This window comes from Pyxicephalus adspersus, chromosome 3 (genome assembly GCF_032062135.1).
Source record: "Pyxicephalus adspersus chromosome 3, UCB_Pads_2.0, whole genome shotgun sequence".
Taxonomy (NCBI): Eukaryota; Metazoa; Chordata; class Amphibia; order Anura; family Pyxicephalidae; genus Pyxicephalus; species Pyxicephalus adspersus.
This window is the reverse complement of record NC_092860.1, coordinates 102,819,519-102,836,856: the sequence shown is the minus strand read 5'-3', so window position 1 is coordinate 102,836,856 and position 17,338 is coordinate 102,819,519. Positions and strand designations below refer to the sequence as shown.

The window sequence follows — 17,338 nt, the reverse complement described above, 5'->3', positions numbered from 1 at the left end:
TCTACTGTAGATCCACGTTGGGTTTTATAGGATGTGATTAAGGTCTGATCTATAGATCACTGGTCTCTTTAATGTAGATCTTTTCCCACTGTTAGTTTCTTTACCAACAAAACTTTCAGCCCCAGTCTCTAACTTGAATGGGGTTGTACAATGTATTTACCCATCTTCCCATTCATCATCTGCCTTCTCTCTCTACCAATGCCTTTACTGTTTGTTCAAATTACTTCTGTATAATTTCCTTTAAAAAAAACATCACTTCTTTTATCATGTTTATTTAGTAGCTCATCCCATAATGATCTCTAATCCATCTACCATCTTACTGTTGACCCCCAATGTATTCTATTAATGACCGTATCTTCCACAAACTATCGAATTTTTTTCTCAGGCAACCTTTCTGGAATTCTTCTTTCCATTTTCAAGTAGCTTTATCTTGTAAATGTGTACACAGATTCTCAAAACCCACCTATTCAGTCCTGTCTATTTAATATTTTCCAAGTCATCAATCAGTCATTGACCAAGCAATATGTTTATTACAAATCCCATTGGTAAGTTTTTTGGTCTGGTTCTGGTGACAATTCCTTATATGTGCTCCTCCCCCACTAGCAGGGGTAACAGTCAATCAGGCAGGATATTATACCTGCCCCACATGCTGTTTTTCTGCCAATTAGCTCTTGCCTTTTAAAAAAAAAAAAAGCTTATACATTTGAAGAATATTCTCTGTCAGTTGGCTGCCTTGACAAGTGAATGGACATCTGACCACCCAATAATGTCTGTTCTGTAGCCTTGGAGTTTTGGGTTCCCCTAATTGTATATTTTAATAATTAACCTAAAGAAAAGGCTTTTTCTGTGATATGGCTAAGAATTGGAAAGTCATGTATTTTTTGCATACATTTAATGTTTTTTTTTTCTTTTTAAGAAGTCTGGAGTCAGTATTAATCAAGGTTGAAAGGGTAAAAAATGCATCTGCAAAGTTAATTAGATACTTGGATTTACACCCATGTGAAGAGTCAATTAATTACATGGATTACTACCTAATAAAAGCCAATGTGTGTTGCCATTTTCTCCCTTATAGCACTGTAGTCTAAAGATCTACTTAAACAATAGCATTTTGTTAAGGAATGTCTTAGCACAAACATTTCTTCTAAATAGAGAGGTTATTTGCATTAATTTATGAATAAATCTATAGCTTTTGACTCTGGGCCCAAATTAATTAACCATGCAAAATGACAATTCTTCCCTGTTGGGTTTGGTAATCAGTAAGTGATAATCTCCTAACTGCTCACAACATACAGAGTAATTTCTTTCCTGGAATAATTATTATGGCTCTCTTGCTTCAGAAGCCATGCACAGCCACTTAAAGAACAAGGATGCATAATTTGCTAGATTCTTCTACCTGCGTAAAGCTATTGCAGCTGTGATTTACCCACTCACCAGCAGCTATGAAAATCAGTCATCATCCTCAGCAGCCTGAAGTGAGCTGTAAATCAGTCAGCTGAAACGTGTCCAACCAGTTCAGTGTTTTGCTTGTCCCCTCTTTGCATGCAGAGCATAATAAATGAATGATGAATGCAAGCATCAGTGATTAACATGTGCCTGGACCTTATCTCATAGTTAGCTTTATATACAAATCATTGTAAATGCCATTTAAAGCACTATTAGCAGAAGATTTTATGCTGAACCCACGCCATCATGCAGAATCCTCAAGTCTTATAGATGTTTTATTTCACAAAAATATCTGATCCAAAAAGCTTGTAAACTAATACAAAGCAGTTCAAATTATACAACACTTAGGTCTACGTTTGGACCTATTGGCCAAGAAAACAAGAACATATATGGATTATAGGAAATTAGTATAGCAAGGCACAGTAAGAAGAAAAAAGGGAATTAAAATGCAGGAGAGTATTATTGGTATATTTGATGTTTGGACACAATCCCCCAGTGCCAACAGCTAGTGTGTATATTCGCTAACTAATAAAGTATTATCTACACTAAAGAACCTCCTAACTATTAAACCTCCTTTACACCTATATGCCTATACTAAACATCTTACAGGTAAAGGGAGCCCTAATCACTCCCAACAATGTACATGCATTTCTCAACATGTTCCTTAGCATCTAACACTCCTAACCCTTACTCCTAACCCCTAAAGCAAGCTCTTAACATTTAACCTCCCAGATCAAATACATTTTAAAAGCTAATCCTAACACCTATAATTATCCTAAAACTAATACCTAACTGCAAGCCTTATTCTGCATACTCACCTAGCTTTGTCTTTGTCTTACTGTTACTGGTTAAGTACAGTACATGATATATTAGGATCAGATTGTTATGTTATCAGTATACCATTATCATTAAAACAGACAGGTAGCATTGTTAGAGGAAATCTTTTAATAGGGACAAGTTTCAAATACAACTCTTTAAAAAAGAGAGTTTCTCTTATTTGGGGAGATCTCCACTATCTTCCTGTGTCTCTGGATGAAATTGAAAAATGAAATTCAAGAAAATTTGCCCAATGTTACATAGAGAGCAAAGAAATAATCTGTATGGGTTTTATCCCTTTTTTATCTATTCAACATGATAAAAAAAACATTTTGACTATACATACATTTTAGATTAGAACTAAATTTACATTGGTGTGGGTGAGTTTTTACCGTAATCAGCAAGCATGCACCACATATTTACCAATTATAGCACACACTTATCTTTGCCTAAATACATTGTAACAAAATCCCTGAATGTCGCCATCTTGTCTGCCAACTATTCCAGACCTCTTGGTCCATGAAATGGGTACTGATTGTGTAACTCTATTTATGCACATGGGTTACTTTGTCCCTGGTATTTGGATTTTTGTGATGATGTGAAGAGCAGGGTTCTACTGAGCGGGGGGAAATCATTTACATTTTGTTTTACTATTTTACTGTTTTCTACTTCCTCTGGACCATCATAACCCTAAAATTAGGTATGCACCTCTCAACTCTAAAATGTATGTGCTGATACAGTTTAGTTCAAGTTGTTATTTCCTGTCTATATCTCTTTAAAGACATAATATTACTTTAATAGTTTGATAAGATGATGAAACATATAGGATAAACAGAACATTTTAAATACATTTTCCAAAATGTTTACTGAATACAATTTTCCTGCTATTCATAGGACCCCAAGACATAGCATTTCCAGTTCATGCCTACACATGGGGGCCCCTAGAGTACTGTAATACTGATAACACAAGACACAAACATTGTTCCTTACCCAATGTAAAGTAATATTTGTATTTGTGCTAGTAGTCTACTATTAGAAGATTTCCTTTTTGTTATTTCTTCAAACCTCTTGTTAGGAAACAGGTATGTAGGAAAAGACATTTTTCTCACTTTTTCCAGAAATAAGATTTTACTAGGTCAAAAGTGAATGGTGGGATTATATGTTGGCCACAATAAGCATTGTACATTGACCAAATAAATGCTATTGAAATTTTAAGTTAAGTTAATATGTTAAAAGTAAAAAGAAAACTATCCTAAATAACTTATTGACCAAATGTACATGTTGTTCCTATAAGGCAAACTGTATTGTACTTGAAGAAATTCCACATGTATGTCACTTTTCTTACCCCTGTTGTATCCAGGTGAAGAAATTGGGATGCTGGAAGACATGGCTATGAGCATTTCAGATCTGAGGCACGTCATTTTTAAAATAACAGAGGCCAAATCTGATGACTTTCTGCCCGTTGTGACGGGAAGACGGTAAGCCCTGTCTTTACAGATATAATCTTTCTCACATCGTCAGCAATTGGATTAGGAAAACATTTTGTTTTTCAAAGCATATTAGATTTCACAACTAATTAGTGTTATGATACATTGTGATGTTGATATTGCCACAATCAATTCTGTAATATTGAATCACAAGTTATATCCATGCATTTTTATTTTGTCTGCCGCTCATGTCGGGATAATTAATTCCATTTATAAGGTTTGACATTTTCATTTATGAATAAAGTCTGCAACAAAGTTGTATGATAAATGATAGGTGGTTGCTATCAGATGCAAAATGAAAGTTCCCAGCAATTGTTTATAGAATACTTCTTGTTTCCTTGTTTGCTTAATGTTATAAATAAATATATGTACATTTCTGTATATGTAAAATTAAATAACATAAAATAAGTCATTTTGGATAAGATTTATAAAGCGTGTTGACAGGTACATTTCTTGTTTTCTATGTCTCCATCACATTCTTGCAAGAAAAGTGGTCACTTACTGCCTTTCAGAGGAACTCACAATTTATAAATCTCATCTATAGTCATATAGTCAGGGACAATTTAAAGGGGAAGCCAAAACTACTACCAATATAATATTCAGCTTTTGGATGTAGCAGGTATGCCTGGTGGAACATAAATGAGGAGACGCATGCACACTGAAGATAGTGTCCTGGCCATGATTTAAACCTAGGACCCTAGTTCTGCAGGCCAGTTATAGTCCCACTCTCCTATATTCACAAAGAATATCAAGTGGATTGGAACTAGTATACAGTAGGATAAGTACAACAGAGTGGTGGGAAACAGAACAGGATGGCAAAAAGAGAAGATGGAATGAAGAGGAAGGTGTTAATGTTTACTGCAGTGAAGAGCCCTATTGGAGGCACAATCACACAAGGAACACCAAACCTGAATGTCACAGATACCAATGGTCATCAGTAAAACATGGCCTGTAAAGAAAGTACAACAATTTATTAGGATAAAAAAGCAGTGAGGCAGTAGTAAGAAATTAGTGGAACATAGCTTACATAAATGTAATGATTATAAGAGTAACAGGTTGGAAAACTGTAGGAGCTCACTGATCTACAAATTATATCAACCAATAATATTTGAATAAGAAGAAAGTCTAAATTGCATGACAGATCAGTGGTGTTATCCCCTCTAAAACTCCAAAGAATAACTGTAAACATGAATGAAGTTCTACAAAGAAAAGAACATACAAAAGACCCAAACCCAGAACTTCTCATAAACAAGTCTGTTGTCCCCCAAGGAAATGCAGTAAAAAAACACAAATATCCTTGCAAAAGAAAAAAGCTCAGTGCAGTGTCCTGATAAGGCAGAACAAGGTATCCAAGACTGTGTAACTCACATACATTTTTCTTTCATTTTTAAGCCGTAGACAGGATATTATTTCTATATCACATCTTTCAAACACCATCCCCTAACTCTTTGGATTAAGAGCTCCTATGCATGTGGATTAGATATTGATCCAGTCTTTGCAAAACAAACATGCACATGTTCAGCACCTCAAAGTGAAGTGTTTTCCCATTTATTTGAGACTGTGTTGTCTGTGCTGGTTACCAGGTATTTTTAGAAAACTGCAAGACTGCTAATAAAGCAAATTTGTTTACTTTAGGCAGAGCCTAGTAGGCTAGATGGCAGCCATGAAGGGAGCACACTGTAGAGTGTATTTTGAGTTGTACTTTAAACGTAGCAATGCAGGGTGGACACATGCGGGGTGCAGAACAAACGTTTTAAACTAAGCACAGCAGATAGGCATTGTAGGATGGTGCACCAGAATGTGTTTTTTTTTTCTGCAAAGTTTTCTATAAATGCACAACTGACTAGTCAGGCAAATGAAGGCACTTTAAATAGTTTATTTTGTCCTTACTTTTACATTTTATTAGAGATTTCATAGGGAAGCTTTGAGTTTATTTCTTGATTTATACACAATATTTAGGGCTTTTTTGTTGATTATAGTTCTGTTGTGCAACTGGCCACAAGTAAGGTTGAGTGGGTTTTAAGACACAAATATTATATTTTCATAACCCATGATGTCAAAAGGAGTCATTAGTTCAAAAGCAGCACACATGTATTAAAGTGCATTAGGTATGCAAGATGAGAAAAACTGAATAGCTTAGCATTAAAGTTTCTTTGAGCAAACACGATAATTTATTTATTATATTCAGAGCACTGTTTGGTGAACTGTTATCTGTATTTCCAGTATTATCCTTTATTTGTCATTCAAAGTGCCAATAACAAAGACAAATATAAAATTGCCTGGGGAAGCTTTAGAGTTAGGGACAGGGCCATGATTTGCACAAGTAATGTTATCAGCTGTAACAACACTACAAAAATACAAACACACACGCCATGTTGCATCAACCCATAATGCAGTTGACTAAGCAAAGGTAGAGAGCCCCTTATGTATGTAAGGAGGTGGAGAAAACATAGTAGGGTCCATTAGGAAGAGGCAACAGGGAAAAATAGTGCCTAGGGCTAAGACAGAGTAAGCAAAGTCAGACTTAGCATCAACACCGGTGAGGTCCAAAAAAAAAACATTCAGTTTTTTTTTTAGTTACTAAAAGGTTTTGCTGATGCTTGAAATATAATGTACGTATTTCATTTCCTACTCTGCATATTCTTTGTGGCTAAGATATTTCTGTAAAATTGCACTATTTTTATATTTGTTCTTCAACTCAAAAAATAAATGATTAAAGATTAAAATATACAATGTTTATATTGAGTTATCCTAAAGTGTCTGGTCTCTCTCTCTATGGCTGTTATCGTCCCTCTCATTAAAATGATTGTTGTTGTCATTGAATCTTAAAAAATACAATCTGTATGCCAGCACATCCTAATGCTGTTTGTCTAGAACATGGATTTTTGAATTTTTTTAAATTTTAAAATGTTTATTAAGCATCAGAATGAAAACTTTTACATGCATAGTTGATTGTATAATTTTTATTACTGGCAAGAGTAATTGCTGTTTCAATCTGATTTTAGAGAGCACTATGAGGTGGAGATTAGACTTCCGACAAAAATGTTCGAGCTGCTTCCGCAAGAGATCAAAGATGGAAAACCACTCAATGTTTACCCAGTGATTTTTAATATTGGAATTAATGAGCAGCAAACCATAGCAGAAAGGTGAGATTTGTTCCAATAATACATGATTATTTTACAGAATGTAATTAGTTTTGGATTTTTTAAGGGGAGGCTCCTGGTAAGAAGGGCTTCAAAACTGTAAAAAAAAGTAATAAAACAGTAGGAGTACAATCTCAAGGATTGTGGTGCTCCTTAGCATACTACTGTTTAAGGGAGAGTATTGGTTAATGGTTGTATGAACCTATGTTCATTATTTAAATTATTGTCTATATTGGTTGATTCTGTTTTAACAAGTTAAGAATACGGGGAAAAAGAATATAGCATAATATGACATTAAAGTCGTACACAAGGTCAACAGCGATTCCATATCAAAAACAGAGACAAATTATACAATTTTAAGGAGCAGAAAAGAAAGATAAATATAACTTACTTAAAAGTTAAATATGTGTGTCTGTCTAGTAATAAAGGTTAAGTAAACCAAGCATTCCAGTATAACAAAAGTGACCAGAAACATTATTTTGTACGCTATCATCTTCTCCATAGAACCTTGCATGGTGACATAGATTACAGCCCTGGATTGCGCTATTTTATTTTATCTCTAGATACAATGGGTGTGGAAGATTGAAATCTTGCAATATTGAAGCTTTGTAGCAAATACCATCTTAAATTTTTAAAGTTGTTTTAACCTATATGATGTACAGTAAGCTCCATAGAGGAATAACTGGTGTTATTTTTAAACATCATTAGCTGGGAAATCGGTAAGCAGGTCGTTATATTAAATAGCCATTGGAATAGTTCCATGAAGGGACATAAGCCTTTGTATATCTTAGTAAAATGTTTAAACATTCATAGATAAACTATTTTTTCTCATCATGGAACAATGGGATGTTAAGATAGCCAGGAAAGAAAGATGGGCCAAGTGAAACAAGCAAGAACATGAACAAGCAGTTTAATATGCTAAACTCAGTAGCTGGGTATGGTTTTTCCCTACATCAGCATAAAATCTTAATACTATGAATAATGGTGACAAGATAGATACAAGGCTGGTAAAATGTTCACACAACAGTTCCATAAGAACCAGCGAGTATGGTACAGCATGAGAACACCTGTTCCATACATCAGCCTGAACAGAGTCTTAGGGCTCTATTTATAAAACAGGAAATCAAATATTGCCTGGTGGGAATCTTCTAGGTCCATGTATTTCACTGGCAATTGATTTACACCAGAGAATGTTTGAGGGAATGTCAGATATCCATGCTCAATGTATATACTATTTGAGACTAAATTGAGAAAAATTCACCCCTTTTAGCAGTGGACAAAGATGACTTTTTAGGTTGCATGTCTTATTAGCTGTAGTTTATACATTGCTGTTTGTAAAAAAGTAAGCTACATTTTGAGGCCAAGTTTACTATATAATTGGACATAGCCTACTCTGGTTAGGGAAATAAGCAGTCCAATCCCAGGCCCCGTATGTACAAACAAGGCCCATTTGGTAGAATTGGCTTCAGGTTAGTTCTGGGACATTGACACCAATGTTAGTACATTTAAATACAAACCTCTTCACAGCCTTAAAATGAATAAAATGTTGAATGTCCCAGTCAGGATCATTTTCAAATACACATATAGGATTTTCCATCTTTTTATGTAAATTAAGCAGGAAATAGGATAGAGTTGTGGTATTTATACTTTTTGCTTAATACGATTTAGTATAGAAAATTGGTGATTCGTTATCCTTAAACAAGCCTTCATATGTTTGTACTAACCCAATTTATATCACCCAATGTGGATAATTTCTTTCTCTTGGAAGTAGCTTATATTTTTTTTTAGATATTTGCTGCTTTTTTTCTAAAGAGTACATGAGCCAGGGTTTCCTGCACTTGCTCATGCAAAATCAGCAAGCAGTCCATGCAATCATTAAGAATCATTTGATGACTAGATTATTGCCCACACCTCCAACTGCTCTCCTATACTTGTGACCAGAATTGCCCTTTGATGACATTTCCTTTATTAACTGTCTTTCAGTTAATGAGCTACCAGATAGGTAAATGAACTAGTACAGTGTTGTGTATTGTTCTCCAAAAACAGGATAAACTAATCTGAGCTCATTGCAAATATATGACACTGCTGGGCAGATATTGATTTGCCAAGTAAATCCATTGCTTTATAGATTTTAGCTTTCTGTTCTGTTTTTTTGCAAATCAGACATGCGAACAGCCGCCTATTTAAAAACATGATTAGGTTACTTTGCTTCTAATAATCACTTCCTGGACTTGGGCTGTTTATTTTAATTTTTTAAGTTGTTATTTTGCATCAACATTTTTAATATAATTTACATCTACTAGGTTTGGTGACACCTCTTTGCAAGAAAGTATTAACCAAGAAAATGTTGAACATTTGGAAGAGTATTACAGGCTGTGCACAGATAAAACATCTGCAGACTGTGAGTATGAAAGGAGATGTTTAATTTAGTTACATTGCAATTTTTATTGGTTTGGAAAATGAATAAAATTTGTCCAAAGCAACCAGGAAGATGTTTGCTTTTTTTTCCCTCCTGTTCCATGAAACCCCTCCTCACCATTGTTGAGCACATTTCTTTAAAAAAAGTTTCTCACTAGGTGTGAAAGCTTTTCCTGTTGTGAAGTACAAGGACAAGCAATGGAAATTGCCTTTCAATCACCAAAAAGTATAATCATTTGCTTAAATTTCTGTTTCCATTGGAAGGTAACTGACTTTTAAGAGGAATGGTGTTTCTCTTCTAGTCATATTTTACTAGGCTTTGCATGGGATGTTGAAACTTTGTGAATACAGTGCTTTCTATTTTGCTGTTTTCCTGCTATCTGTGACAAAGGCTTTTAAGCATCTATAGCTAAAATAATCCAAAAGTGCTGTCCTGAATTACCTTCAAGTACAGATATATTTAAATATTTTATTAATGCTTACATGTTCCATAAGGTTCTTCAAGTGGCTCTTTATCACAGTGAGACCATACAAACGTCTAAAGAATCAAAATATTTCCTTTAAGTAAGTTTCCCACTGTGAATCCATTTGCACAGGATTGCAAATGAAAGATTGTGGAGGATAAGAAGCAAAAGCAGCGATTTCTACAAATAGCAGCTGGAGCTTTTCTGTTCACTTTGCAAAAAGATCATGATTTTGTTAAACCTTGTTAACAAAGTTGCAAGCTTTTTTTTCTGTAAGAATAGTATTTCCTTATAGAGTCATATATATTAATTTATGTATGCATGTCCTGATCTAAACTACAGTATTTTTTAAAGTTGGGTGCATGCTTATTCTAATAACTATTTTATATAATATGTATGTATCTTCTTCATATAATTGAGCCTGGGGTATGTCTCACAAGGTTTTGTTTTGGGCCCTTTACATAGAAATCAGTAAAAAGAATGTTACAAAAGTCCAAAACAGTGAACCTTCTGAGTATGTCTTATATAAAAGAAATTCTTTTTGGTTACAGTAACTAGATTTCTTCTGTGTTTCTAATGCCTTATGATAAAGTGCAATTTTGGTTGGTTGCAAAAGAAATTGGTTGGCTTCAAAAAGAAATGTCCCTCTTTGATGTTATTTAAAACTGTATGAATGTTATATCAGTATATTTAAATGTAAGATAGGAATATTTAATTTAAATAATATAAGTGAGAGATAAAAGTGACAAGCTCTCACTAACACTTGTCAATGTCTGTTGACATTTGATGAAGTTTTGATGAAGTAAGATGAACGTTTTATAATAATTAAGTTGCTCTTTACAAACACTAAAGATTTTACTTTCCTTGCAAGTAAATGTTATCACTGTTAAATTGCGCCTACTAAAATGAATCCAAGAAGGGTTGGCAAGAAGGGACAGGGCAGCCAGTTAGGAGGGGAGGTGCCAAACCATCTTTGGAAGTGCATGAAGGGAATCAGTCAGTAAATTTTTTGCACATGTGCATTATGCATATGAAAATGTTAAAATTTGAGCAAACAGGCTAACACTAAGGTAAATTATTAGTTACAGGAGTACATAACAGTGTATTTTTTCTGCATACAGACTACCTTATAAATAATAATAATGCCATGTGAATATTAGGTCTACATTTATTGACTTTGTTATCAATTAAACTGGATATAAAACAAAAACATAAATCGGATATAATGTCTGTTTTCTTTCCTTCAGGTCCACAGTTATTCCATGATCATAGTGATCTAAAGGAACTCCTAGAAAACCTTCACCAAAACACTCATGCCAAAAAAAGGAAGAATGTAGAAATCATGTGGTTAGCTGCTACTGTAAGTTTTGTTATATATCACCACATTGCTGCATGTCTAGATGTTAGGGAGAATGACAGACCAAGCATGTAGGTGTACGTGTGCTACAGAGTGTCCAACAAGGGCATGTTTCTAAGAGGTGCTTTATGGCTATTTTTGCTGTAGTCACTCATCAGATCTGTGAATACAAACACCATAATTTTAGGGATAAGGTTGTTGAACTGTCACTGTCTGTATTAGTCTGTCATTTTCAATCCCTATTTAATGTACAGCGCTGCGTAATATGTTGGCGCTATATAAATCCTGTTTAATAATAATTTAATAATAATAACTGCAAAATGTGGATAAAACAGCTATAGATGTGAAGTGAGACTTTATAATATAATAAACCTGTATATTTACCCTAATATATTTAAATGTGTTAACAGGCATTTGTCTTCATTTATATAAGGAGCAGCAGACTGATAGCTGAAAATTTCCATAGCAGCCAAACTTTCCAAAATAGTGAAGATTTGAAAGCTTGGAGACAAAAAAAAGTGGAAAACCGAAAACTGTTTACCACTTTTAGAAACTGTAGAAACAGCATATGTTCCCTGGTAATTAGGTTTTCAAAAAATAAAGGATAGTACCCTAAAAAACAGAAGCAATCACATTTACACTGGGGTAGCAATAGGATAGCAGTTCATTCAGTTCTAACTATGATCATCACTTGTGCACTTGGCCTGTTGACTTTTATTGTGGCTACTGCTTTCTAAAGTGGCAATCGATGGCAAAAGTGCAAAACAGGTGTTGAAAATAAATTGCACTTTAAAAAAGCCCCCTTACACTATCATCGCTCTTACATTTAATGTCCATAAAAGAAAAAATGACCTGCGGACTAACAGCTGTTCTATTTACTGCAATGTCTTTTCTGGGTAATAACAAGTGACCTTTATACACTGAGAAGACATCAGAAGTAAAATGCACTTGATTGTAAGCACAGTGATTGTTGTACTCAGGTAGTCCTTAAACTGTCATGGGAACTTTGGAATGAAATTTTGTTAATTGCAATTAGATTTGTTGCCACTTTAGGAAATGCTGAAATGATTCTAACTGTAATTTTGCAAGAAAATACTATAAAACAATCCCTTATAAATTGAGTGAGGTGACCACTGTAATGACCTAGAAACATTGTTTTACATCGATAATTTACAAAAACGTAAACATTGCATACATAACAGGGGACATTTTTTGGATGAAAATAATCTGTTAAGCTGCGTACACACTTCCAATTTTTATCATTGGAAATGAACGACGAACGAACGACGAACGACCGATTGGCCAAAAATCGTTCGTAAAAAAAGTAACCAACGACGAACGAGGATAGTCATTGGAAATGAACGACCGGACCGGCGGATCGGATTGGACGACGATCGTTGATCATCTATCGTGTGTGCGGTCGTTCAGTGATCGTCCATGGTCTGAGCATGCGCGGTGAACGAACGTTCGCTCACTTCCTGTGGTGCACGTCACTTCCTGTATCGTTCAAACGATCGCATCTATCATGTGTACAATATCTTTGAACGATCGTGTCGTTATCTGTAGGTACAGGATCGGTGCCATACGATCGTTCGCAGATATGGTGCAGGATCGTTCGTCGTTCGTTTACCAACGATAAAAATTGGAAGTGTGTACGTAGCTTTAAATCCAAGAACCAAGCACCACTAAAAAATTATCATTGTTGAATTGCCACTTTAGCCACTAGTTAGTTTTAACAATATATACTTTGTTAGGATTATTTTATGGTTAGCAGGATTGCCAATAGCCTAGTCATGTGATTTGTGTATGCATAAGTAAAACAACTAGTCACTGTTTAAGTGTGAATCCATCTGAGTTTCCAGGCTAAATGTTTTGTAGAGTGTAGAAAGAAGAATTACAACCTCCTAAATTAAGCAGTCCCTAATGTAATCTAATGGTGTTTTACCTATCATTGGGGTCATTAGAACACCCCATGCAGCCAGCTACCCAAAATGGCCTGCACCATTTGTCCCTGATCGCATAACCTGGCCAAGGATTAACTGGGTGTAACAGTAAAATGTACAAATTAATTTTTGCAGATATAAAATGAAAAAAAAAAAACATTTTTGTAAATAAGCACTGCTGATATACCCCTGCCAAGAATCAAGTTCCCAGTGGGGATTTACAATATTAGAAACTGTTAATTCAACATTTAGGAAGTTTATAGCACAGGCTTAAAGCTGCGTACACACTTCCAATTTTTATCGTTCAAAATGAACGACGAACGAACGAGGAACGATCGATTGGGCAAAAATCGTTCGTAAAAAAAGTAACCAACGACGCCGACGAACGAGGAAAGTCGTTGGAAATGAACGACCGGACCGGCGGATCGGATTGGACGACGATCGTTGACCATCGTTCGTGTGTACGATCGTTCATTGATCGTCCATGGTCTGAGCATGCGTGATGAACGAACGTTCCTGTGGTGCACGTAACTTCCTGTATCGTTCAAACGATCGCATCTATTGTGTGTACAATATCTACGAACGATCGTGTCGTTATCTGTATGTACAAGATCAGTGCTATACGATCGTTCGCAGATATCGTGCAGGATCGTTCGTCGTTCGTTTACCAACGATAATAATTGGAAGTGTGTACGTAGCTTTATACTTTGCAACTAATACATTATTAAAATGTATCTATTTTAATAACTCCTTGCTAATATGCTCCTGCTGAAAATTGATACTTAGATTTTTTTAGTTTCAATAATTATTTTTTGTTAAGTCCACAGTACTATTGCAATGGGTGGATGCTTTCTGATATATGCTATAAAGCTAGCTAGAGTCATTCCTTATTGCACTAAAGTGAAATAAAAAATAAAAAAAATAAAACAAAAAAATAAAAATAAAAAAATTAGTTTCAAGGGGTGTGCCGCATTGTCAATACTGAGTGTAGCACCAATTGAACCAAGACCATACTTAGCCCTTCCCACTGCTTTCTGGATTGACAGTAATTTGACCTTTTTGAAAACCCTTCCCTTTCCTTCTTCGAAAAAAAAGGTAGTATCTGACAAGGGAGGGGGGGGTTGGAGGTGGGGTATATATGTTTACTGCCAGATAGGAGCCTTTAGATGTACTTTGCAATATTTTCAAATGTATTAATTCTGGAGGGGCAAAGATGTCCTTGCAAAACTTGCTAATATGAATGTGTACAGCTTTACAAACAGGCTTCAATTACTTAATCCACTTAACCTAAACGTTAATAAATAAAATAGTGAATATTATGTTGTGTTTGTGGTAGTTAGTGCTAATGATCAGGCATTTATTTAATGGAAGTAAAAACAGATAGGAAAACACATTTTTATAGCCAACAAGGATGAAAAAATTGGCAATTTTGCCTTTGACATGTTGTCTATCATTTTAGGTGAAAATATCATGCATAGGGTCTTTGCTATTATCTCTGAATCAGGGGCTATACAATTTTATTTTGTTCGCTATACTATGATTCACTGGTAAACTATATTTTGATTCACTTGGGAATGTTCCCACTTTCCCCTTTATCAATGAGGTTTCATGGCTTTATGACTTGGCCTTTGTAGGCTAATAGGAATATGTAGAAAATGAGATTATTCTTTTTCCAAACTTCACTAAGTTTTCTAAATTGTGTTTCTATAATGCATAGTTGTTACATTTTTTATTTTTGAGTTATATAAATAATTGTTAAGTATTGTATGTTTTGGGGAAAAAACAAAACTAAAGCAACAAATTGCTTTAGTTTGCCCATAAATGAATTCACCACGATGCTCCCTACACTTCTCATTTTGGTTAATCATACACCCTGTGTTGCTTATTACAACCGATATGACTCTTTATTTTCCGCAGATGGCAGATGGGGTGGGATTTGCTGTTATGGGCAGCTCATTTGCTTTTCGTTTAAATTACCTTTGATAAATGAAGCCCAGATTGAATTTATCAGCATTTTATTGAAACTGTGTACAGTGTGTACAAATAAATTCTGTTCCTCTAAAATATGTGACATATGGCCTGTGTTCACCAAGCATTTTGGTAAATTGACAATTCTGGGTCTTGCACAGTGCTGGTTGTTTTATGAAGTACATTAATCCCAGCATTGTGTACATGTCCCTCTAGTAGTGTCTGTGATTTGATCAGCTGCCAAACTAGTAGATTCTTATAGAGCTACAGCACCATTTTTCCTTAACTGAGTTTCAGTCTGCTGATTCGAAGAGTCTATTGTGCCTAGATGAATTATTCTTTGCTGTCTTGTCAGGAGTCCTGCATACAATCACTGTGGACTCGCTGCAAGAGGACATTCTGTCAAGCAGAGAAGTACATTGTTGAATTTTCACACAACATTAAACATCTCCTCTACGATAAAAGATATATAATTTAAAAATGATAAATGAAGAAGACAAAGTAAAATATACAAGAGCTTGCTTTAAAAGAAACAAGTCAGTAAATTTCTCAACAAAATAATTAATATTTTTAATATACTTTCTGAGCTCTTTAAACCTAAAGAGTGATAAAATGATTCTGGAAGGTAATTGAGAACCTAAATTCTAGTTGTTTGCAAGCATTTAAAAAGGTGAATCAAAAACATTTGAAAGATGAGGATAAAGACCATTGACTTGATTATTTTTTTCTAAGTACTGGAGTTTATAGCATGATACTTTCTCGAAAACCAAAAGAGAACAGACAACAAACTTCTTAGAATAAACGCCTTCCTCATGCCTGTTAGGAGAAACTGTTGCAAATATAATTGTTCCAAGTTGCAACAATTTAAAAACTATCTGTCGTCTGTTAGAGGTTGAAAAAAGACATAAGTCCATCAAGTTCAACCACTAAAGAAACACAAATTCCCCCTTCCCTATAAAACATGGTTCAATTTACTCCAACAGGTAAAAACAAATCCCTCTTAACTTTAAGCAGTCAAATGTTCCCTGGATCAACAGTCTTTTGTGACATTCCTTCTAAACTTTAATACCCAGTTGTATTCTGTGTGTCTAGAAAAGCATCCATCTTTTTCTTAAAACAATCTATGGAACGTGATAAAACTACTTCCTGAGGGAATCTGTTTCACATTTGAAGAATCCCTTTTATTTGTGGAGACTAAACTTCTTTTCCTCTAGACTTCGAAGTGCCCTTTTGTCCTTTTCAATAACCTTAAGTTGATTCTCTATTAGGACCATTTATATATTTACAATATATACTGTATTTACATTTATCTGTATTTAGTATCACTTGGCCTTTCTTGCTGGACTCTGGGACATTCCCGAAACAGAGCTAGAGAAACTTCTTGTGAGATTTAGGATTCTCTGCTTTCCCAGGATCCTGTGAGAAGGTCCAATGATACCATCTTTACCTACATGGAGCAGTCAAAACCTGGAACTGTAAGGTAAATCATTTTTACTTTTTTTGTATTTTTTTATATAACTTAGCCTTTCCTGTTGGAGGTGGGGCTAGCTTCTTTAATCTTACCTTCTAACCCCTTGAGCCTAAAACCAGTCCAACATAACACATAATCTATTTCCTAACACTAAGTTGGCCTTTAAGTATAAGTATACAATATTTTGGTACTAAAGTATTAGGCATGTAAATGTTGTCTATAGCAATAACACAGTTAGCACACTTTATTTTCTAATATAATAAAAAAGATTGCTTTTTAAAGAAGATTTCTGAATGCCATACAAACCCTTCTCTTTAAGTTTTAACATCAATTCAATCAGTTTTCTATGCAGAAGACCATGAGTTTATCATCTATCTGAGTTCACTGATTCATTTTAGTTCAGTTTAGTTGATTAAATATGTTCAAACATAATGCTACCCAAAAAAATTACACTTTAAATCTTATTACAAACACTGCTAACTACAAGCCAGTTTGTAATGTGGTGTATTGTATGATATTGTTTAATGTTTCCATAAAATACAGGTAGATCCTTTATGAATGTGAACTGTCCAGTAAATAGCTTGTTGTCATGAAGCCATGTTCCTAAATACATTAAATTGCTTTGTGTTAATCTTATGGTGTGGTTGTATCTGCTGCAGTGTAATCCTTGAGGATTACATTAAATGGTCTCCCAATGACTGAACTAAGCTCCTTAAGACCCTTAAAGGGTAATTACCTGCAGGGATGCTTCTTTATCCAGACAGGACTTTGCAAGAAAGTTTCCCACTCCCTGATGGGAATGCCAGATCAGTGCAGAATACAACAAGG

The 17,338-nt window shown here is 34.8% G+C and overlaps 1 protein-coding gene across 1 annotated transcript in view; it reads left to right on the top strand.

Annotated features, from left to right (window-relative positions):
* Nucleotides 1-17,338, top strand: part of INPP4B (inositol polyphosphate-4-phosphatase type II B) — a gene marked incomplete in the record, with an annotated part of 326,843 nt that overhangs the window by 287,265 nt on the left and 22,240 nt on the right. Inside the window, 4 exon segments of the mRNA XM_072405866.1 lie at nt 3,620-3,737; nt 6,752-6,892; nt 9,193-9,290; nt 11,019-11,131. Coding sequence (XP_072261967.1) covers nt 3,620-3,737; nt 6,752-6,892; nt 9,193-9,290; nt 11,019-11,131 — 470 coding nt within the window.